Source organism: Gallinula chloropus (genome assembly GCF_964237585.1).
Source record: "Gallinula chloropus genome assembly, chromosome: 8".
Lineage (NCBI taxonomy): Eukaryota > Metazoa > Chordata > Aves > Gruiformes > Rallidae > Gallinula > Gallinula chloropus.
In genome coordinates, this window is record NC_140093.1 from 28004038 (window position 1) to 28027578 (window position 23541).

Consider the following 23541-nt stretch of genomic DNA (forward strand, 5'->3'; position numbering starts at 1 on the left):
AAGCACATCATCCCTTAAGCTTCTGGCCAGCAAATCTATCAGGAAAGGAAAAGAGCAGACAGGAAGACAGCTGGAATTTTTCTTTTCTTGCCCTGACTACAGCTGATCATAAATAAAATCTCTGACCCCTACCTACATCCAAAGACTTGAACAATCATTGAGTGTCTACAGAGCGGCCACATCTTGGATGAAAAGAGCACAGGCATGGAACAGGTGAATGTCTCTCTCATCTCTGAATCTCTTCCCCCTCTCTCCATGTTCATCTCAAAAAGCAGAACCCATCTCAATGCCTTTTCTTAAGTAGCCAAGCTGGCAATGCAGTGCAGGAACAGCTCATCTGCAGAAGAAACGAGGGGCAAGAGGTACCTTCACACGTGTCACACTTGCCATGATTTAGTCATGGGGGAGCTTCCTAGAGCGATTTAGAAGTCACCAGGCAGAGGGGAGGAAGAGGAGAGTGGAAGAGATCAGCAGGTAGAATTAGTACTGCTCTCTGAAAGCTTGAATCTGTCATTCAAGTATTGGCAGGACCCAGAAGGGTACAATGAATGGGAGCTGTTACAGCGAAGTCGTTAAAAACCCTTAACCCCCTGGCACAGTAAGTGGCATTTCTGGGCTGTCTGGAGAGAACAACAACAACAAAAAAAAAGGAGGAAACCCCCCCAAATAAAAGCAGTAATGCAGTCCTCTGTTCCTTCTGGATCCCAGACAGGGATCACTGGAGTCACCACGATTTATTCTGGGTGTCTTCTGGATGAGAGGTGGGTTTTTTTTTTCCCTTTTGCAGACTTTTTCCACCCCACCCCACCCCCCTTGCCCACCCCCCTCCAAAACCCCTTCCCTCCCCCTCCCCCTCCCCCCCAGAAGTGTAGCAATTTCATATATTATAAAGATTTGTAAAATACAACCAACAACAACAACAACAACAGAGGGGTGAAGGCTGTGGCAGCGACGTTAGCGGTTACTCTTCATTGCCTCTTTGGCTGCCAGGATGAGCGGCGTCAGGCTGGACAGCGGCTTGGCCAGCTTCAAGAAGGGATGCTGCCCAGGAGGAGAGAAACACAGGGAACTGGTGAAAAACACAGCTCCAACAGCTGCTGAGGGCTGTTTGCTGCAGCCTGAGCTTGCCTGTGTGGCTGCCCTAGAGAAGCTGGTGCTCACCTGTAGCAGTTCTTTGGCTGAGCCTCTTTTCTCGACATCCATCTCCAGACATCGGTTCAAGAAGTCCCGGAATATTGGGGAGAGTTTCTCGGGGTTCTGCAGCTCTGGGGTGCCATTGGTTGCTATTAAATATAAAGCCTGCAAAAGGAGGAGGGGGTGTGTCACTGAGGCAAGAGCAGAGCTGCTGGCTGCAGTCCCTCGGGCTGGCTGAGAGGGGGCTCTGCAGCCTACTTCTCTCCCTGGGGAGAGGAAAAGCTGCCACAGCTCTCCACAGTGCTGACCTGTTCTTGCTGGTAGCAAAACAACGTCGAAGATCTTGAAGATCTTTTGGCAACAGATGCTCAATTTGGCAAAGGAAAGAGCAGACCCTGACACACAGAGTATTGTTCATAACCTGAAGGATTTCATTTCCCTCAACTAACACAGAGGGCTGAGCTCAAAGCCCAACGTTTCAGTTACAAGCAGGTGGTTGTAGAATCCCAGCCTGGTCTGGGTTGGAAGGGACCCCAAGAGTCACAGAGCTCCAACCCCCTGCCACAGGCAGGGACACCAACCTCCAAGGCCTGGAGCTACACAAGGTTGCCCAGGGCCCCATCCAACCTGGCCTTGAACACCCCCAGGGATGGGGCATCACCCCCTCTCTGGGCAGCCTGTTCCAGCCCCTCACCACCCTCTCTGGAAAGATCTTCCCCCTAATATCTCATCTAACCCTTCCCTCCTTCAGCTTCACTCCATCCCCCTTGTCCTGCCATTATCTACCCTCTTAACAAGCTGATTCCCCTCCTGTTCCTCTGCTCCCTTCAGGGACTGGGAGGCTGCAATGAGGTCCTCCTACAGCCTTCTCTTCTCCAGGCTGACCCAGCCCAGCTCCCTTAGCCTCTCTCCATAGGGGAGCTGCTCCAGCCCTCTGAGCATCTTCGTGGCTCCTCTGACCCCTCTCCAACAGTCCCACATCTTCCTTGTACTGGGGCCCCAGCTCTGGGCACAGGACTCCAGCTGAGGGCAGAGCAGAGAGGGACAATCCCCTCCCTGTCCCTGCTGCCACCCCTCTGCTGCTGGAGCCCAGGATGCCATTGGCCTTCCAAGCTGCCAGAGCCACTGCTGGCTCATGACACCCAGGTCCTTCTCAGCAGGGCTGCCCTCCAGGAGCTCCTCTCCCAGTCTGTATCTATGTCTGGGATTCCTCCAGCCCAAGAGCAACACCTGACACTTGGCAGTGCTGAACCTCATTAGGTTCAACTCACCTAATGAGGTTCAACTCATCTTCTAAACGTGGAGAAAAATGGGTGAGGGTGGTGCTGACTGCAGACCCAGGCCAGCTCTGCTCCTTTTGGAGGAGTTTTCTCCCAGCTTGTTGGGGCTTTTCCTGTTTGTTTCATTTCCTTACCGTAGATCCCACCGTGCGGACAGGGTTTGGTCACTAATAACCCCTCCCCACCCCAAAACCAGTTGTAGCCATAGAGAGGTTTCTTACCCTCAGTGGGTTCTCGTTGAGGTATGGGGGTTCTCCTTCCACCATCTCAATAGCCATGATGCCCAGAGACCAGATATCCACCTTGGGGCCGTAGGCTTTGCGCGTCACCACCTCGGGCGCCATCCAGTAGGGAGTGCCCACCATGGTGCTGCGCTTGCTCTGCTCGGGGGTGATCTGAGCACAGAAACCAAAGTCGGCTGCAGGGCAACAGAGTGTGAAGAGGTTAAAGGGGGGCACCCCAAGCCAGCCAGCTTCCTAGAAGACATCTCTAGTGCTATACACACAACTCCACTCCTCCACGTTTGAGGGGCTTGGAAAGGGGGTGTGTGTGTGTGTGTGTGTGTGTGTGTCTCCTTTTTTGATGCCCCCCCCCTCCACACCCAGTATTTGTCACACTACAAAATGCAATGTGCAAGGTAGAAAAGCTGAAGGTGTTTAAGCAGGGCAGCCTTCCATGGAATGCAGAGAAGGCTTTGTATCCCTTTTCCAGAGGACTAAAAGTACTGCCCTGTAGAAGAACGGTATTTTGCCCAGTCTTCAAGATTCTGGGACTGATTAACAGACTCCCCTCCCCCCCCAAAAAATAAAATTAAAATCAATTCAACCAGAAGGCAGGTGATGTGTGCATGGCACCCTTTGCAGCAGAACACACAAATCCACAACCCAGGGCTTCTGCCCAGCTAAACAGATTTAATTTGTGCAGCTACCGAGTTCACCGTGTCACAGCAATCTGGCTGTCACACACAGGCACCACAGCTGACAGAGACATGGGAGAAACAACGTGCTACCCCACTCAGCAGAAGGAACCTGGACAAACAAACCTCTCCACAAGGTAACTATTGGACAACCACACTCAAGAAAACAAGAAAAGTCACCTATTCCTATATCTGGCCTTCAGGTGCAGCAGCAATGCATGTTCCATCATGTTACTTTATCCAGCTGCAGCACTCCCACTTCCCAGGCATGTAAAGCATCAATAAGAACACAGTTAAGGCAGGAGACAGATTTTACCTTATCATTGACACTAAGTTTGAGAGAGAAAGAGAGAAAGAGAGAGAAAGAGAATTTAAAATTGAGAGAGAGAGAGAGAGAGAGAGAGAATTTTAAATTCTGAGTCAATTTTGAAAGCATCACGCCACACAGTGCTGACAAGAGCCACAGTCATCAAAGGGTCTTCTTACCTAGAGAACCATTTAACAAGGACCTGTCCCCACCCAACTGTCAAGATGCTGATAGAAAAAAAACCACAAAGCTGGGAACAAAAACCAAACCCCCCCCAAATAATCAAACCTACAGCAGCCACTGAGCTCCTCTCAGCAGCACTTCCTGGATTTATCAAGGTGTGTATGTCAATGGACATGCCAGAGAAGCAGCAGCAGCCTCTGTGTCCTGACCTACCAACCTTCAGCACCAGCAAGGAGAGGAGAGACAGCCAAGGTGCTGTCACACACAGTTCCACCGACTGGTTGCATGTGTAGGTGCACAGTGGTAACAGGCAGACAGGCACAGCTGAAGCTGTTCCCTCCTGCCTCTCTTTCCCAGCCTCCTGGGACCTCCACACCTTCATACAGCTTGCTAACCCTGTGCTTCTGCCACTCTCCTTGGCTTCAGCAGCTTGTTTTGTGCCCTCTCAGCCACGTCCTCTACAGGAAGGACTCGCTTGTGTTCAGCCTCTGAGCTGACAGAGTGTGTGCACAGCCACATCACACCTCTGAGACACACACACACAACAAAACCACCTCCTGCACAAGCAGCAGCACGTCCAGCAATGCTGCTCAGCACACTGAGGAGCTCAACCTCCCTTCACACTCCATCTCATAGCCAACATGAGCCTGGCAAGCCATCCAGAGCAGGGAATCTTGCTCAGATCCATCTTCACAGCACCTGGAATTCCTCCCCACCTGTCAAAGACCAGCCCTGACCCCTTTGCCTGCATTCTGCTCTGCACACTCCTGCACTCTGGGTGTCAGAAGATTCACCTCTCCAACAGTCCTGACCGATTCTTCACATGGTTTCACACCTTTTGGCTGCCACAGGCATTTACACACACCAGAACCTGACCTGCTGCACACAAGGCCACCCCCACACAATTACCTGGAAAGCAAGCAGCTTCTTTCACTTCCTGATTACATTAACAAAGTGTGTAACACTTTCAGTCCAAGAGAAAGAGACCCAGCACAGACTCCACTATGTTAATGACACACAGCATCCTCATCAGCACCTTCTGACGACCCCAAGAGACCACCAAAGCCACTGCAGCTGGCTGCAGCTTCTCTCTTGCCATCATTCTTGTGTCTCACTGCACAGCACCAGTTTCTTCACATTTACCAACATATTCACATGGCAAGAGGTTTGCTTCAAAACCCTTCTCATCTGACACACTCACAGCCTCAGTCCCAGGGCCCTCCAAATTTCAGTACCCTCTGCCTGGGAGTTACACACTCTGGCACACAGAATTCATTTCTATCACTCACAGTCAACAAATTTCCCTGCCAACTCTCCTTCTACTTGATTTACACTCTCTGAGAGGAAGTTTACAGGCTGCTGAAAGGATTGGCTGGTACTCACTGAGTTTCACTGATCCATCCATCCCTAACAGCACGTTGTCACTCTTGATGTCTCTGTGGATCACCTGGTTGGCATGGAGGAACTCAAGGGCTTGCAAGCACTGGGTGGGATGAAGAAGAAAGAAAGAAAGAAAGAAAAATCAGCATGAGGAAACACAATTTGTGCAGGTGAACACAAACTCAAAGGCAATGCTCACACCCTCAGCCAGCCCTGAGCAGAAAATGTTACAGGTGTTATTTAAAATAACCAGCAGAGGAAGCTCTTGTGCTAAAAAACACTCTGGAGAGCTCGTTTCATCATGGAGTGTCCCAGCCACCATAAACACAGAAATTCAACTCCTCAGTATCCAGTCACCACCCAAGATGCTCCCAAGAATCCCAGAGGTGAATTCTGGCACACACCACAAATCCCAGAGGAACTGTAGGGCATGAAGTGACAGCTTTTTAGCCTGAAGTCTTGCCAACAGGAACAGGGTGTGGGGGGGGCTTCATTCTTAGCACACAAGCAAGAGTGAAAGCTGTAAAACCTCCTCACTGCAGAAGCTGCTACTACTGGTTTAGCACTGGTTTTAAATGAGCACCTTCCACAGCAACTTCCTGCCTGAGAGCATTGTGCCATTTACTTTTGCTGTTTGAGAATTCAGAGGCAAAAGAAGAACTGCAAGCTGCTTGTCCTTGGGCATAAGCAGAGCCTGTGCCATTCACAGCCTGGCAGGGATCCAGCCCCCAGTGAACTTTCTGTGGCAGCTGTCATTTGCTTTAGTCCCTAACAAAGCAGGCAGCAGAGTTTTGGGAGAAGTACAACAGTTCAGCACTAGACCTTTTGCCTGAGGAAGGTTAATTACTGGTACAGTAAATAGTTACTGTCAGTTCTCTGCTTCCAGGTCCGGCTTCTCAGGAAATTACCACCTGTCCACACATGTCAGTGTACAAGTTCCTTTCCATCCCCTCCCCTCTGCCTGAGTCATCAAAAGCAGACGTCACCTTGATGCAGTCAGGGCTTTGAAAAGCCTGGGTTCCTCCTGCACAGCAGGTAACAGGATTACTTCTCCTGCTGCTGCAATAAATCATGCCTGAGCTGGACACCACCACTCTGACTCAGGGCAGAAACCACTGAGGAGTTGTGACATCAGCTATTTTTAACTGTGCCATCTGAAATCTCACCACAACCTTAAAATTATTCCACTACAATCTTCTGGATAATTTGTTTCTCTGTGAAATCCACAGGGAAAGCTGAACAGTCACAGAACTATGGATTTCACCTGCTGTGAAAACCACTACAATGAGAAACTACTTTCTTGCCTTTCCTTGAGCTTCAGCCCAGACTACCATCACCTTTCTGTGAACACTGTCACCAGCACTAGGCAAGCCAGGTACCAAAACTGAAGTCATTATTCACTCTGTCATCTAGCATTCCCAAACACCCAGCTCTAAACTCCCACTGGTCTTGAGGTGCTACACTTGCAAACCCCTGATTTTCCCAGCTTAACTCATTTTTGTTATTTCCCATAATTCTGCTTCCTGGTGTTACTCATTCTTCCCATGTCAACAGCTCTGATGGGAATTGCTGAGATGAGTCCTAAGCATAAACCCCAGGGCAGCAGAGTGCATGGTCATTCCTCAAGCCCATCAGCTCCACTACTCACCTCTCTGCAAACAGCAGCAATCTGTGCTTCATCCATACACGTCTCTGTGACCACATCTGTTAGTGAGCCCCCAGCCAGATACTCCATCACCACAAACAATTCATCTCCTACAAGGTAGCTGCAAACAGAGAACAAAAAGCATATGCCTGATTGCTGCCATCCAGAGATGGAGAGCTGAGAAAGAGGACTGCTAGGAGCTGCTCAAGGGAACGCTTCATATGCACTTCATGCCAATGGCAAGAACAGTTAATCTCTGGAAGGTGCCTGAAATGCAAACACTGATAAGAAGTCTGTGTGTTTCTCACTGTCTAAATGGGCAGGTTACCCCCTACACATCATGCACAACACAGGCACTGTTCCAGCTGTGCTCATCTGCCAGCAAGCCCCAACAACATGCAGCACAGCCTTCACAACTGAAGGAGGCTCCTTACTGAATCATAGAATCCCAGCCTGGTCTGGGTTGGAAGGGACCCCAAGGGTCACAGAGCTCCAACCCCCCTGCCACAGGCAGGGACACCAACCTCCAGGCCTGGAGCTACACAAGGTTGCCCAGGGACCCATCCAATCTGGCCTTGAACACCCCCAGGGATGGGGCACCCACCCCCTCTCTGGGCAGCCTGTTCCAGCCCCTCACCACTCTCTCTGGAAAGAAATTCCCCCTAATATCCAATTTAAACCTTCCTTCCTTGAGCTTCAATCCATTCCCCCTTGTCCTGCCATTGTCTACCCTTGAATCATCAAGGCTGTTCTCTAGAACAAATGCCTTTTCCCCCTTCTTTGAGGTGACAGTCTCAACACAGCCCCCTTTGCTCACAGCACCCTTGGGCACAGGCAGTCTGGCTGTGTCACAGCCTCTCAGGACCACAGAATGGTTTCAGTTGGAAAAGACCTTCAGGATCGAGTCCAACCACCTACCCAGCCCTACGAGGTCCAACCCCAGACCATGTCACCAAGGACAACATCTATTCTTCTTTTAAACCCCTCCAGGGATGGTGACTCCACCCCCACCCTGGGCAGCCTGTGCCAGTATCTGACAGCCCTGTCAGTACAGCCCTTGGGAGATGAAGGCATCAGCCAGCTGTCCACATTTACCTGTCCAGGAAGTTGACTATGTTGGGGTTCTTTAGCTCCTTCATTACCAAGATCTCATTAATAATCAGCTCCTTCTTGGGCTGTTTCTGCAGGTTTATCTGTTTTATAGCAACCTGAACAGGGGAAAACGAAACAATTACTTGAGTATGGAAACCTTTTGGTCATTTCCAGCAGAGGGAGAAGTCAGGAGAAATTCTGTGACAGGACTGCAGGAGGTCAGCAGAGCTTGCACCTGGCATGTTATTTCTTTATCAGGATACAACTTGATGAGTGTACAGCTTCCACCCACTGCCAACATCGTCCTCTTGCAGCTCCAAAGATCCACAAACAATCAGGAAGGCCAGAACAGGCAGCAAAGGCAACACTGAGGAGATATAGAAATACTCACCCCATTTCCTATCAACAGGCCTAGAGCAGAAGAGGATCATGTAGCAACCAAGAGAGATGGTGCAAGCCTTCCCAAGCAAGGCAAGGCAGCTTGGCTTTCTGTGTTCTGACCAAGTTAGTGCTTGGGGACAAGGAATGCTGGGAGGCAGAAGGATCTGCTCTCCAAGCAATTAAGCCAGTGGATAACCCCAGGGAGAGAAAAGAAGATACAGAGCTATTTTGCCCAGGATGTCACCTAACAAGGGTAACTATTCCAGATTTTAGGATGCCCTGTCTATGTTAGCTGCAAAACTTTGAGGAGGCAGTTTGGAGTTGACAGGGTGACCTCTCCACACATCCAAAACCAAATGCAAGAACCAATATCATCTCCTGCTAGCATATTGCCAAGGGCTTTAGAAGATGACACCTGGGGCAGAGAATCATTAAATAATGAAGATTAGAGGGGGCTTCTGAGGTCATCTAGTCCAGTCCCTTGCTCAAGGTACCACCAACATGGAGCAGGATGCTACAGGTCTTGTGTGCCTGAGTTCTGAATGGAGATCTCAACAAGCAGATACTCTGCAGCCTCTCTGGGCTCCTGTCCCACATTCAGCTATCCTGACTGTGAGGGGGGAAAGCAGTTTCTAATATCTAACCAGAATTTGCCTTCCAGCTGTATTTTTGTCTGTTACCTCTTGTCCTGTCATTGGGCAGCTCTAGGAGGAGTCTAGCTCCATGTTCTCTGCACCTTCTTGTTTGGGAGTTGAAAGCAACAGTAACAACCTCCTTTGGCCTCCTGTTCTCCCCACTGATCAGACCCAATTCCATCCTCAGACATTAAGCACTGAGAAAGCCAGAGTTCTGCATCCCTTTAACTCAGGAAGACTGCAAGCAACCAACTGTTAGCACACCAAACAAGACCAAAGGAGGCCTAAGAAAGGAACACAACTTATGCTGCAGTCAGTAAGAGGACACAAAGCACTGCAGCAGACAAAGCAAACCAAGGGACAAGATCCTGTGAGGACAGAAAGGATCATCCTTTGTCGCTCCACGACAGCACAGGCACACATGGCTGCTGGTGAAAGGGTAACTACTGATGGGGGATGGAAGGAATGGCTTCCTGCAGGCATTCCAAGGAAAATGAAGGAATTATGAATTTAAAGAGAAGCAAATAATTCCTAAACTTTGGTCCCAGGAACCAGAGATGATGACTAGATGACAAAAATGCAGAGTACTGCTGATGTTACCAACTTCACCAGGGCAGTTGGGAGGCACCAAGGAGTAAAAGCAGAGAGCCCAGTGTGGAGGAGACCTTCTAACTACAGCCCAGAATCACACTGAGCATGCTGTATCCATACAGACAGGCACATCCATCGTCTCTACTGAGTCTGAACTAGAGGATAAGGGTGCAAAGACTGAACAGAGTTTTGTTTCTGGAAATGCAGGACAACCCTGCCCACAATTCTTGAAGCACAAACTGTTTGCAAAGCCCATTTCTGGAACACCTCACTCCCTCAGCTTCTCAGTGGAAAGACAAAACTCTATTTTTAGCTTTCATCATCTGATCGCTCCAGAACAAGGCACACACTGTTACAACTGACTGTGACAAGCATTCTGCTGGGAGGTGATAGCAGAGATGGGGGACACAGAAAGAAACCCAGTCCAATCATTTCCACCACACACACAAGAACATTTATAGAGAAGCAGCATTTTCATTGCAAGGCACATGAAATCTTACCTCCTGCCCTGTCGCCACATCAATAGCTGTGAAAACTGTACCTGAAGCTCTGTGAAGAAAAGGAAGAACATGACAGTCAGTCACCTCTCTCTGTGTAACAAACATGCATGTGAAGAGACAAATCACAAGCACAGAAGTGTGTCACTGTGGCTTTCAGTACTGGGAGAGCTTTATCAAAAAGATGGCTGTTAAAAGCACGTGGTGTCACATGCCAGCCAGCCCACACCAAAACTCATCTCAAATGCACTCTGTTCTGACACCAGCTATGCCTCCTGCTTTCAGCCCTTGTAAGCCCCCAGAACTTGTGCTGCTCCCCATGATCAGCAGCCCCTTCTGTAGCAGGTGTTACTTTCTGTATTCCCCCAGAGGCAGCCCACCCACAAACACAGGCAGACTTACCTGCAAACACACCACAGGAGTTAGGCAGATATAGATATAAAGTTCTAGCTTTTCCATACCTATCATCAAAGCTGGAAAAGCTAGGACTTGCATATATTTTTTCTCAGAAGGACCTAGTGAAGGCAGTCCTTAGCTTTCTGATGTGCCCTTGTGCTGTCCAGCAGTCCTGTCACCAAATGGATGATGACATCTTACCAGAACAGGACCAGACACACACACAGAGAAGTTTGAGCTTTGCATTAGGAGGCACAGTCTCCACCACTGTGTAAAGCTCTCCCCATGTGGCTGTCACCACTGAAGACAGCCAACATTTCTGCCTGTTTCAATAAGCAATGGCTACTGACAGCATCAGGTAGGGAACAGCACACCGCCTGTAACGCTGGCTCACAGGAGCGGTCGTTGGGCTGAGCACTTACCCCTGCCCGATCTTTTCATATCTGTTGTATTTTTTCTTAGGATCTCCTATGCTCACAATAGTGCCTGAAGAAAACAAACAGAAACATGTCAGTCCTGCTGTCCCCTTGGCTGTCCCAGCCAAGAAGGATCAGCCCAAGTAGTAAAGGCTGATGCGAGAACAGCCAAAGCTCCCTGACTCGGCTCATCACAAGTGGCCCAACCTCAGACAATCATTACCCTAAGTTATACTCCTAACAAGAAGATCATGTGATTTCTCCCAGTATTTCAGTTTAATGGCAGTCTCCTGCACAGGAAAGCCCAGCATGCTGTTATGACAAACCCATGAGCTCAGCCTAGTCCAGAAACTGGGCAGCTCTCAACACAAACACAAGAACATTAACGTGGAGGAAAACACTCTTCAAGATGATTACAGAATGAGCAACAGCAGAAGCTATTTTCTGTTATCATGGTTGGATTATATATGCAGATCACATCACCACAACTGAATTTCAATCAAAAAACCCCCCTGTCCTACAGGGAGGGGTTTGCCCAATAGGGCTCCAAAGCACATAAATAAAACCTTCCGAACGCAGCGTGCTCAGCTGCTGACGCCATCAAGCACGGCGCTCACACAACCCTTGTACAGAAATAAGGATGAAGGCAAAGTTGAGTATCACCTCCCAGAGTTCAAGCCTTTGTTTAGCTGAAATAAAAGACACCTACGTAGTTTTTCCATGATCTCCTCATCTGACATTTTGGCTTTCTTCTTCTGCTTATCCCCCGATTTCGCGGCGCTGTCAACGGACGTGTCGCTGGCTGGTGCAGGGATGGGGTCAATGACAGAGCGTGTGTAAATCTGTTAAGAGAGCCCATTTACCTGAGTATTTTCTTTGCAATCATTCACCTTGGGCTGAAAACAATCACAACTTTTCAAATATCCCCAAGGAACACTTTACAGAACGGGTTGGAGGCAGGAATGAGTCCTGAGGAACTTTAACATCCAGTAAGTCAGGATGCTGGCAACCTCTCTGGCCTCAAAAGGAAGACCCAGGCACCTCCCAAACAGGGCAGATCCTAGGACATTAAATTGAACTTTCACAGAGGTTTTGGGGGGTTTCTACTTCTTTATTCTTTATAACCCATGCCAGTTCACAGAACAGAAATCACTATGTAGCAGTGATACCCACTACCAAAGTGATCTAAAGGAAAAGGGCCCATGCTTTGCCATGAAAAGCAGCAGGAGACTCTCAGAAGTCTCCCAATTGTCCCCAGTTCAGGGGAATTTCTTGGAGCTTTATTTAATTTCCTCCTGAGCCGCTCACAGACATCCACAGCCACCCCAGAAATATCAAACCACAGACCTGCCACATAATCCATGTTTACATGTAAACATATATATGGGCAATTATAAAGCAGAATCACCTGACAAGGTACACAGCTCACACTGGAGCTCCTGAAGCAAAAAAAAGCAGGCAGAGTGGCAAAGTCTACACCTACCTGGGATGAAGTTTAACATGGGCAAGTGCAGAGTGCTGCACATGGGACAGAACAACCCCCTGCAGCGCTACAGGCTGGGGGAGACTGGCTGGAGAGCTGTCAGGCAGAGAAGGCCCTGGGGGTGCTGGGTGACTGCAGGCTGAATATGAGCCAGCAGTGTGCCCAGGCAGCCGAGAAGGCCAATGGCATCTTGGCTTGTATCAAAACCAGTGTGGCCAGTAGGTCTGGGGAGGGGATTGTGCCCCTGTACTGGGCATTGGTGAGGCTGCACCTCGAGTGCTGGGTCCAGTTCTGGGCTCCTCACCATCAGAAGGACATTGAGGTCCTGCAGTGAGTCCAGAGAAGGGCAACCAGGCTGGGGAAGGGGCTGGAGGGCAAATCCTCTGAGGAGCAGCTGAGGGAGCTGGGGGAGTTCAGCCTGGAGAAGAGGAGGCTGAGGGGAGACCTTCTCCCCACCTCCCCTGCCCTGCCAGGAGGGTGCAGAGAGGTGGGCGATGGTCTCTTCAGCCAGGGGACAGGAGATGGGACAAGGGGCAATGGGCTCAAGCTGCCCCAGGGCAGGGTCAGCTCAGATGGGAGGGAAAAGTTCTTCCCTGGCAGAGTTGTCAGGGCCTGGCACAGGCTGCCCAGGGAGGGGCTGAGTCCCCACCCCTGGGTGTGTTTAACAGAGGGGAGATGAGGTGCTCAGGGATCTGGGTCAGCACAGGATGGGAATGGTTGGACATGATGATCTTAAAGGTCTTTTCCAACCTGGTGACTCTGAAAGCAGTGGGAAAAGCTCTGCTCTGCTGTGAAAGGCAGGTCTGTGCTGCACGTTGTACAGCTGCTCACCGATTTTGTGTGATCTGGCCGTGGAGCAATAACAGGAGGAGGAGCTTCTTCATCATCCTCATCATCATCTACCACGGCTGTTGATGGCTCTGAACCTTTGGCATTGGTCTACATTTTTACCAAAGTGAAAAAATAAAAGTTAACTAAATAAACAAGGTTCTCCCCCCCCCCCCCACACACACCAGTATTGAAGTCTTTTTTCTTTTAGTTCAAGTAATTCTTACTGATAGGGGATGAATGGGTTTACTGTCCTGTTCTTACAGGAGTAAAATACCACCAACCCAGTGAAATATGCTCTGTTGAAACCCCCCAATTTATCTTTTGATTCCCCCAAAATTCTCATTGTGTTTTATACCACAAGATTCAGCATTCAACCTGTTCAGAAGCCCTGAACTTGAAGATACAAAGAACAGTGAACACACTCACCGTGGGTGTTCCTGAAGGGAAACCGTCTTTCTCTGAACAGGACAAATAACAGAACACAGAAAAATCATCAGAAAAATACTCAGGACTAAAGACCACAAGCTGCTTTGGAGATTGTTCTTTTTTTTTAATCTCCCAGAAAGCAAACTTTCAGTCACAAGTGAGAGACACCAGGATTCCACTGTAAGATCACGCAGTAGGAAGGTGTAAGTTCCCAAAATCCTTGCCTAAGGGTAGGCAAACCCACTCATTTCCCAACTTGCTCTACATCTCACTTCAGTACCCACACCCAGTTTTGCAAATAGCTCTGGGAAGAGGAGAGCATGGCACTGCTCACCACACTGATGGGATTTGTCTCACCTCAGTGTGAAACCAGGATCACACTGGTATGACCCTTCCCTTAGTGGTATCTCGAACCAAGGCTGGGAATACTGCAAAGCCTTATTCCTAGCATGTTTTCAGAAAGGATTTGGAAGAAAACCAGGAAAACTGTAGGACAGGCATTCTCCCAGCCTCCCTCCACCATACATCTCCTGACCTAGGAGTCACAGTTTATTTTGCATCTTTGAAGTCACTGCACAGTGACATCAAGTCCACAAATAGCTGTTTCACCCCCAGACAGGAGGAGTGAGGTCTCCAGCACCAAACCAATTCAGTGCAGCCTCAGAGCCCCAGCTCCATCAAACACAGCCTGTTAATTCTGGGTGCTATGTGGAATCATCCAGTTCCACTTCTTCCCCCTTAAAGCAGGGAACTAATTGGACAATGCCAGTTTCCAGTGAGTTTTAAATTCATCCTCAAATATCTGTACCTCATTGAAGGGGTGGCAGCAGGGACAGGGAGAGGATTGTCCCTCTCTACTCTGCCCTCGTGAGGCCCCAGATGGAGTCCTGTATCCAGAGCTGGGGCCCCAATACAAGGAAGATGTGGGACTGTTGGAGAGGGGTCAGAGGAGTCATGGAGATGCTCAGAGGGCTGGAGCAGCTCCCCTACGGAGAGAGGCTGAGGGAGTTGGGCTGGGTCAGCTTGGAGAAGAGAAGGCTGTGGGGGGACCTCACTGCAGCCTCCCAGTCCCTGAAGGGAGCAGAGAAACAGGAGGGGAATCAGCTTGTTAAAAGGGCAGATAACGGCAGGATAAGGGGGATGGAGTGAAGCTAAAGGAGGGGAGGTTTAAATTGGATATTAGGGGGAAGTTCTTTCCAGAGAGAGTGATGAGGGGCTGGAACAGGCTGCCCAGAGAGAGGGTGAGTGCCCCATCCCTGGGGATGTCCAAGGCCAGGTTGGATGGGGCCCTGGGCAACCTTGTGTAGCTCCAGGCCTGGAGGTTGGTGGCCCTGCCTGTGGCAGGGGGTTGGAGCTCTGTGACCCTTGGGGTCCCTTCCAACCCAGACCAGGCTGGGATTCTCTGATAAGGGAGCTTGCTTTTTCAGCATTTGAATCTGATTTATTATTCTGAAAGAGAGGAAGCCTGTGTTCCAAACACCCAGCTCCTCTTCAGGAAGCCTCACACACACACTGGGCTCTCACCTGGAGCAGAAAAGCTCAGATACTTCTGTTTCGCTGTGTCTTTGGAGTCGTAGAACTTCAGCACATCTAGTACCGCCTGGGGGTTCTTCTTCTGCTCTAGCTTGGTGATATTTGAGGTCTGAAGCAACCGAGCCCATTGCTCTGGCATTCCCTGAGGAAACAGAAACAGGCTGTTTCAGGCAGCATTCTAGTGTTTTAGAGATTTAATCTTTAAGCAGAAGAAATCTATTTCCTCTATAAGAAGCACGACACCTACAGCCTTAAACACATGAATAAGTAGGATGGGCTTTTAATGGGGAGCTATAGGTGCAGAGGTGACACCACAGGAAGCACTGTGCCCACACACCACCAGCTCTCCATGTGTTATGGAGCCAGACACAAGGAATGGGAGCACAGAAGCGCTGGGTGGAACCAGTGTTACCCCACTAAACTAAGAGGGTTTCTCAGGGAAGGCTCTCCCAGGGCTCAGATCTGACATTTACCCTGCAGGAGTACTACCAGCTCACAGCCTCACTGCTCTGCATGCTGTGCAAAACACACAGCAACAGGATTGCTTGGAGAAGAGGAACTCGCTCACGCTTCACCCTGAAGCGCCGCAGCGGCTTCGCTACGGCTGCTGGCCGAGCACCTCCCAGGCAGGTGTACTTACAGTGAACTCTCCAGTCACAGCATCAAAGCCCACGTGGATGGTATGCTCAAAATCCGAGGGAGGGGAGATTTCTGGCCTTTCCTTTTCCTTCTTTTTGCTTCCTGAAAAAGGCAGAGATCTACTGAGTGAGGATTTAAAGCCCCACTGCATCCCACCCCAGCACTGCAGCAGTCAGGGTGAAGGCAGCTGTCGCTCTGTTTGCTGGATGGAGGCAGGATGCAGCGCAGGGGTTTGGTACTTCCAAGTGGGTACAGGCTTCAGAACCCAAACTTGCCCCATCCAAACCATTCATGTGGCACTAGCACATGAGATCTAGCACAGGGAGCTCCACAGAGCACATGAGATCTGAACTGGAGATGTTTACAATGCAAAAAAGGCCATTTAACATGGATTAAGAACAACCCCCAAGACAACTGCAGCCCAACCACCAGTTCACCCTAAAGACAGTTAAAACTCAGTTGCCTCACTGCTTCAATTCAAGGTAATTAATGCAAACTAGGACTTCCTGTGATGAAGATAAAGCCTTTGCAGCCTCAGAGCAATTACCTAATTTAAATTAAAAGGGGGGAAAAAAACAAAAAGAAAGCAAGTATAATAAGTACCAGAAGCAAGAAGAGATAATGAGAAGGACCATGTGCACAATCCAACTGAGATTCAGTTAAATGTATAAGATGTTTTCTAAAGCCTGGGGGCTTGGGGGGGAGGGGGGTATGGGTTGTTTTTTTGTTTCTGACAAAGAAAAAGTAAATAAAAAGTGGAAGGCAACTTGTTGTTAGGTCTACATACAAAATACACCATTCTGTTTCCTGCACCCAAAAAAGGTTCAGAGTTAAGTTGGACCGTTTCAGGAGCCTGTTTCCTTGTTCCTGCAGCAGAAGAGCCCAAGCCCTGCTCTGTCTCCCTGCCAGGGCAGAGGAGTGTACTTGCTGCTGGGCAGAAAGGTGATGCTGGAGGCCTCCTCTCAGGACTGAGAGGTGCAGAGGCCTGGCAGGGAGCCGTAGAGCGTGTCTAACCTGATACCAGGAAGGCTGCCTGTGTGATCCTGGGGATGCCTGCAGGCTCACAGAGCGTTGGATCAGCTGCATTTATTGTACTGCATGCAGGAAGCTGGGATACCACAGTGCTCATGAGGGACACACACACCCCGTTCTCTCCAGTCTCACTTCACTGCCAGTTTATGCTTGCATGCCAAAAGAAATGAAAAAAGCACTTTTGCTTTTAAATTCACCTTAAAAATAATCAAAAAATCATGCAGCCTTAGGACAGAAAAAGAATCTGAACTGGCACCCTCTTCCTTACCCCACAGGAAAAGGTTCCTGGAGGTGAGGCAAGCATAGATGGTGCTGCTCAGGGCCAGAGAATCCGTCTGAAATCCCCTCACACCAGTGGGAGAGGAAGGACAGGAGCTGAGGACAATGCTTACAAACGAAAAGCCATGTGGGCTGCCTCCAGCTGAACAATGCAGTGGAAAGACAGGGCTATTATAAACAGGATATCTTTAATATGGCTGCACAGGTCCCAGCCAAAAAGCAAACGGGCTGTCAAGTGTTCTCATTATTCAGTCACAGGACAGGAGAAACTCACGTGAAAACCTTTAAGGAAAGTACTCTTTCCTCCTGTCCTGTTCCAGTTGTTTATGTGAAAGCAAAGGGAAACAAAAAAGGAAGGGGAAAAAAAAAAAAAGCCACATTCCTCAGGAAGGTTCCTGTTCAGGAGCACCTGACATCCAGGGAGCCAGAGCTGGGGCTCAACCCCCCCAGCGTGTGCTGCACAAACCAACCCACCCCTTCCAAAATTACACACACACCTGACTAGCAGGTGAGGAGACTAAAACTCACTGCTCTGCCCACAGAGCAGCACTTCAAATGAAGACAGGCAGAGAGCTGGGGTCAGGGAAGTCCCGGGCATCGTGTGCTGGCGGGACAGACCCGGGGCACAGAGAACACTGGCAGCCTCTGGGTATCCCTGGGGCAAGGGGCAATGCTGCCTCCAACAGCAAGGCATTTAGGATGTGGTCCCTTGGCCCTGCACAGACAGCAGCAATCAGCCCCTCCTGCTCCTGGCAGGCAGCTCCTCCCAAAGGATTCAGAAAACTGGGAAGCTTCCGATGAGGAAAAAGCATCTCAAACACAACCAGACTCTTCCCATCCCCAAAGGAAGCCACAGGCAGTCAGCAAGCTGCCACCTAAGGTGCTTCACACACCCTCCTGCACAGCAAGCCCTTCGCCAAGCATCCCTCCTCCCAGCAGCCACCACACAGCCCAGCTGTGTCTCCGCAGCCGGGTGGCAGGAGGCAGGACTGCTGCAGATGCTGCCCTGAGCTGCTGCACCTCAGCTGACACCCCACCCAGACCTGCCCTGAGCCAGCAGCATGTCACACACACACACACACACACACACACCACCCCCCAGGCCATGCCCCACAGCACCTCCTTTGATAAGTTCTGCTCAAAGACAAACATTCCTTGGTTTAGGGGACTATTTTAAAGCTTTCCAAAAAACACAGGCAGGTTCAGTCTGGCTTCAGAAGTCTAGCCAAGTAGATTCATGGCAATTAAGTACTCTAGTAGAAAGATGACTATCACTTCATTTACCCTAAACAATGGGACTGGGGGGAGAACCTCCATTAAATAATCCCTTCTAACAAGGATTATTTCAGCACAGAACTAGCTCAGACTTGGGGGAGAAACCCCACAGCTGCTAAACCTTGCCTCCAAAGCACATCACCTCCCCAGTGCTATCTCCTAAGCCAGAGAAACCCCCTGAGAGAGGACACAGGGAGGTGGGCAGAGCTGGGGAACAGGTATGATGGAGCCACCCAGGAGGTGCCTGCCAAAAATCGTAAGAGAGATGGGCAGAACAAAAGCCAAACAACATTATCCCCCAACAGGTCTGTCTGCAGTAGCCTCAGACATCTGGCAAAGCACCCCTTCACTTTCTGAAAAGGAGAATTTACCATTTTTGTAGTAATTTGTTTTAACTCTGGCACTGGAAGTGGAAATTTTTCCCCTGGAAAAAAAAAAAACAAACCAAAAAACCCTTCTACCCTGGGTTGACAAATTATTTCACTTATAGTCCAACATATTTTTAAAAGCCAAGCAGCCAATTAGCATTTGTGTAAAGCTTCCCATCAGCAGAATCAAAAGGAATAAACAACTGGATGTATATTTAAGCAGGTAAGTCTGGTGAGAGTGCCCCTCAGCCACGCTAAGGAATCACACACCTACCATCTGCTGCCTGTGTCAGTGCTGCAAGGTCACTGTGTCTGTATCCTCCTCACATTTGACAGTCTCAGGGCCTGTCCTGTTTCCAGCCAACCAACCCACCAACCAGGTTTTTTTCCAAGATTAGAAAGAGATGACACCTTTCAGAGAGGTACTTTAAGCTAGGTAATTCAACTCCCCTTTTTCCTGTGCAGCAAGACCTTCTGCTTTTTTCTTTACATTAAATACTTTTGAACCCCTAGAGAAGATAAACAGACACCATTTTCTCTAAAAATGCACTTTTTCTCAGCAGAAACTATTCCTTGCTAGCATCCTTAAATACACACACACACATGCTTCACAAGCATGGAGATTCACTTCCACCAATTTGGCATTTTCAGAGGGGTCTGGATACTCCAAAGCTGTTTCAGATGAGGTGATGCCTTCAAACCACCTCCCCAGCCACTTCAGCAACGACCAAACCCAGGGTGAAGAGAGAAAGAGGAAATGGCAAGGAGAAGTGAAGGCGTAGGACGTGTCACAAAGCCCTCCAGCTGCACTGCGCCCGCCTGCACTGGCAATTCATTTCACAACACAGGGTTTACACTGTGCTGATCCTCCAGAGCAAGGCAATGAAACCAACATCTTCCTTGGTGTGAGCTGCTGTTCCCATCCCTTCTGCCCCTGGCTGGTACAAAGGGCTGTGAACGCTGCAGTGAGCCATCAGAGCAGAGTGTAAGGAGAAGTGCCAGCCCAGCTCCTGCACTGTTCTCCTCATCTGAAGATGGGCATGTTTGATCCTTCCAAGAGGTCTTGCAGCACCTGCCACAACGATTTCTAGGCAGTTCCTCCCATGACCAATGATACCATCGTGAAACACCAGTTCCCACAGCCCTGGAGGGCTGAGGCAGGACCCCCCTGGCACACAGCAGCACATCGAGCTGACAGCACCCAGAGCCACCACCTTCACCAGACTCACAAGGTCCCCAGTCTCTCTCTCAGGGTGCTGCCACCAACTGTAGTAGCTTCTCACATTCTCCTTACCTTTTTTAAGGCTCTTACTCAAGCCTAAGTAAGAGCTTACCCTACACAAACCCAAAGAGACCACCACTACTATTGCTGTGCTCTGGACACGGGCAGTTATTTCACAATAAGCAACCTTGTGAAATCACTATTCTGCTTCCAAAAGCTACACTGGCCTAATCTTTCCATCCTCTGAAGAGGAAAACACACCCACTGTTTAGAGCAGAAACTCTGCCAGATCCTGGAAACACAGGGACAGCCTGCCTCCAGCATTTGTCCCCAGAGCAAGGCATGGCTGCAGAGGGACTGCGCAGCTCAGGAGAGGAAAAACCAGCCCTGAGGAAAATACTCAGCTGAGCAAATAAATAACCAGAGGAGCAAAGTCTCTCCCAACAGTCAAACATGTGCTGGCATGACTGAACCAGTCCTGCCCAGCACGTCAGCAGCAAGGCACAAGGAGCCAAGGGCAGAACTAGAAGATGTTAAGAGCAGCAGAGTCTTCCCCTCACACATCTTGGTAGTAACTCACAAAAAATGCTAACTGGAAGCAATTAATAAAATGCATCAAGGCATCAGGTCTGGCTTGTAAGTCCCTGTGCTGTTTTACCACACCAGATGTTGGAAGACATTTCTGTCTATACACTGTTTTGTCCTACATGGATGCAGACACCCCAGAGAACCAGGCTCAGGGCTCCAGTGCTGTACATACATTCATCATAAAGGAAACAGAACAGAAACAAAGCACAGATACCATCTAGTTTCATTATAGCAATATTTTTCTCAGAGATAATCCTTGCTTACAGCAAGCCAGACTTTTCCCCCCACTAGTAATTATTAGCACAGCTACACAGACTTCATTCTCCTCAGTTCTCCTTCACACACCCCCTGCCCTCCTGCCATTTCTTTACTACCTTTTTTGCTTCTCCCCCCCCCCCCCCCAACAAGTGGTCATTGACATGAAGTAACTTCCAAACCAACTGGATGCTCAGTTTAAATTAGAAATCTGCATTTAGCCCAGCAAAAGGGTAAGGAATAGGATACCTGGGAATCACAAACCTTTATTAGCAAACACAACAAGCAACAGGTGGGGGTTTTCCTCAGGGAGCTATTGAGTTTCTCTTACTTGGCATTTCACTTTCAAACAGCCCAGAGCAAAAGACTTGAGCACACAAACCCACCTTCTGATGCTTCCTCCAATCCCCCTACACTGGGCCAGGCTGGACACAAAGGTCTAAAGAGGTACCAACACTTACAAGAGGAGTACAAGGCTACAAGGAGTAACCTCTAGAGGAGAGAGGCACCTTACCTTTTTCAGTGCTAGAGAATATGGAGATGATTTTATTCCTAGGTTTCCTCTCTTCTGGGACAGAGGGCAGGGGTTTCAAGCTGTGGTTGGCAGATAACTGGTCCTTGCCACCTGAACTGAAGATAGTACTGCTCATCCGGACGGGAGGAGCTGGGGGCTTGTCTTCCAGTTCTCCGTTGTCAGACATGGTTCTCAACAGCTAGTGAGAGCACTGCAAAACAAACACCTGTTTCAGCAAAGGAAGAGAGCAGAAAGGACAACTGTAGCATTTCCTCTGGCAGCCAACGGGGAGCTGGGAACAAATTCAGCTCTGGGGAGCTCAGCAAGCACAGCCCTGGCACATGGTGAGGTGCTGGCCTACTTCTGGGCCATTCATTCAGGTGGGGTGGCAGCATCATCACTGGGATGAAGTGACAAACTTCTCCAGTGATGAAAGCATCCCAGTCAAAAAGAACAGTCAGCTATAAGGTGGAGCAATTCCCAGATTTGGTTCACTACCTGCTCACACAAAGGCCCTGTACATGAGAGGTGCTGTACAATTAAGGGTGTAAATACACCTTTCAAGGGTAACAATAGCCTGAGGAGCTTTGTGCTCTAGAAACAAACACCTTTTAAAGCTTTAGATGTTTTCTTTCTTGTCATTCATCAGACTTGGGGAGAGAAGAACAGCTTACACTGAGAAGTCACCACTCAACACACTGTCCACATGAAGCAGCACTAAGCCCATCTCTGCCTGGAATCCTCAGCCCACGTTACAGAGCAGGGGCACTAAGATCCACCAGAAGCACTCACCTCCTGCACAATGACTTGGGTAACTGTGCCCCTTTGTGGCACACTTCCTGCATTTGTGAAATGAGGAGGTACTATCACCACAATCCCCTTCAGATCCTTAGCAAAACCATGAAAGAAAACCAACCCAAACCCCAAAATCCCACCAACGCAGCCCAACAAAGCATCTGCATGACACATCCCACATTCCCAAAAATCAGCACTGGCCTTTCCTCCCTCCCCATAATGCCCTGGAGATTGTTCTCTCATCACCAAGGAACAGGCAGCCTCTCCACTACAGAGTAACCAGCACAAAGATTTACCAAAATCACCTCTAATGCCCCCTCTGAGAGCGCTGAGTAACAAATACACCCTCCATTCCTCCACACGCTCAAACCACGAGCTACCCCTCTCAAAGAGTCAACACATCTCTATGTTGGCCTCTTCCTCCTCCTCTGACAACACTCTGGGAGATGAGTGGCCTGTCTGTGTCTACCAGCTGCCCATCAAAGCCCCAAAGCATCATTTGGTCCCAGCCACACTACAGGAGCAATCATGATCAGCACCATTCAAGGGTCAGGCTGAGGCAGCACCATCCCCTCTAAACCATCTCACCTTCTTCCTGAAGCACGGATATCACACCATACAGCACCTCTGTGCAGCACACAACTCCTGCAGCAGAATTCAAGCCAGGAGGGTTGCTGATTCCAGTCATTTCGTTCCCAGATCCCAGTGAAGAAAACAAATGGGGCCTGAATTCAGGCAAGGCCACACCACGCTGGTTTCAGTCACAAAGCTCAAAAAGGTAATTAATAACCTCCCTAAACGGCCATAAAAGCACCTGATTTCTGCACAAACACTTTGTGGGAAACCACTAAACTCTGGCAGTGTGAGTAAAAACTGCCAGAGCTGGTTGCTGTGTCTGCTTAGAGATGGATGGGGGGACCCAGCCCCAAACCTGCCTTCAAGCCCCTCCCAGGCCTGCACCACTCAGCATGCCTGCAGGCATGAGGGTGTGAATCAGGCTGCTGTTCTCATCCTCCATCCACCTCCCAAACCTGCCAGCTGCTCTCTCAGATGCTACTCTTGTCTGGTAGCTGCACAGGGCACAAATAAGACCCCTGCAGTCAAACAGCAGGTCTGAGCATCCTACCCAGAGGGGTTTCATCTCCAATCGCTCTTCTAACCACACGTTTTGTTTGCACAGTGTGTGCCACCAATCTGAGATGTACAACTTCTGGTCTGAACCACCCAGTCGTGGATGAGAAGCTTGACATGAGCCAGCAGTGGCTCTTGCAGCTCGTAGGGCCAATGGTATCCTGGGCTCCATCAGCAGAGGGGTGGCAGCAGGGACAGGGAGGTGATTGTCCTTCTCTACTCTGCCCTCGTGAGGCCCCAGCTGGAGTCCTGTGTCCAGAGCTGGGGCCCCCAATACAAGAAGGATGTGGAACTGTTGGAGAGGGTTCAGAGGAGCC

At 49.5% G+C, this 23541-nt stretch overlaps 1 protein-coding gene across 1 annotated transcript; it reads right to left on the minus strand.

Annotated features, from left to right (window-relative positions):
* Positions 1–894: 894 nt before the first annotated feature.
* PAK2 (p21 (RAC1) activated kinase 2) lies at positions 895–21485 on the minus strand (the record flags this gene model as incomplete). Its single annotated transcript, XM_084267643.1, has 14 exons — positions 895–1041; positions 1162–1299; positions 2636–2832; positions 5204–5303; positions 6849–6966; positions 7941–8053; positions 10045–10093; positions 10860–10923; positions 11563–11695; positions 13168–13275; positions 13594–13625; positions 15118–15268; positions 15767–15867; positions 21299–21485. 14 exons carry the CDS (start codon positions 21483–21485, stop codon positions 955–957), a joined length of 1578 nt encoding a protein of 525 aa, XP_084123769.1. The 3' UTR covers positions 895–954.
* Positions 21486–23541: the final 2056 nt, after the last annotated feature.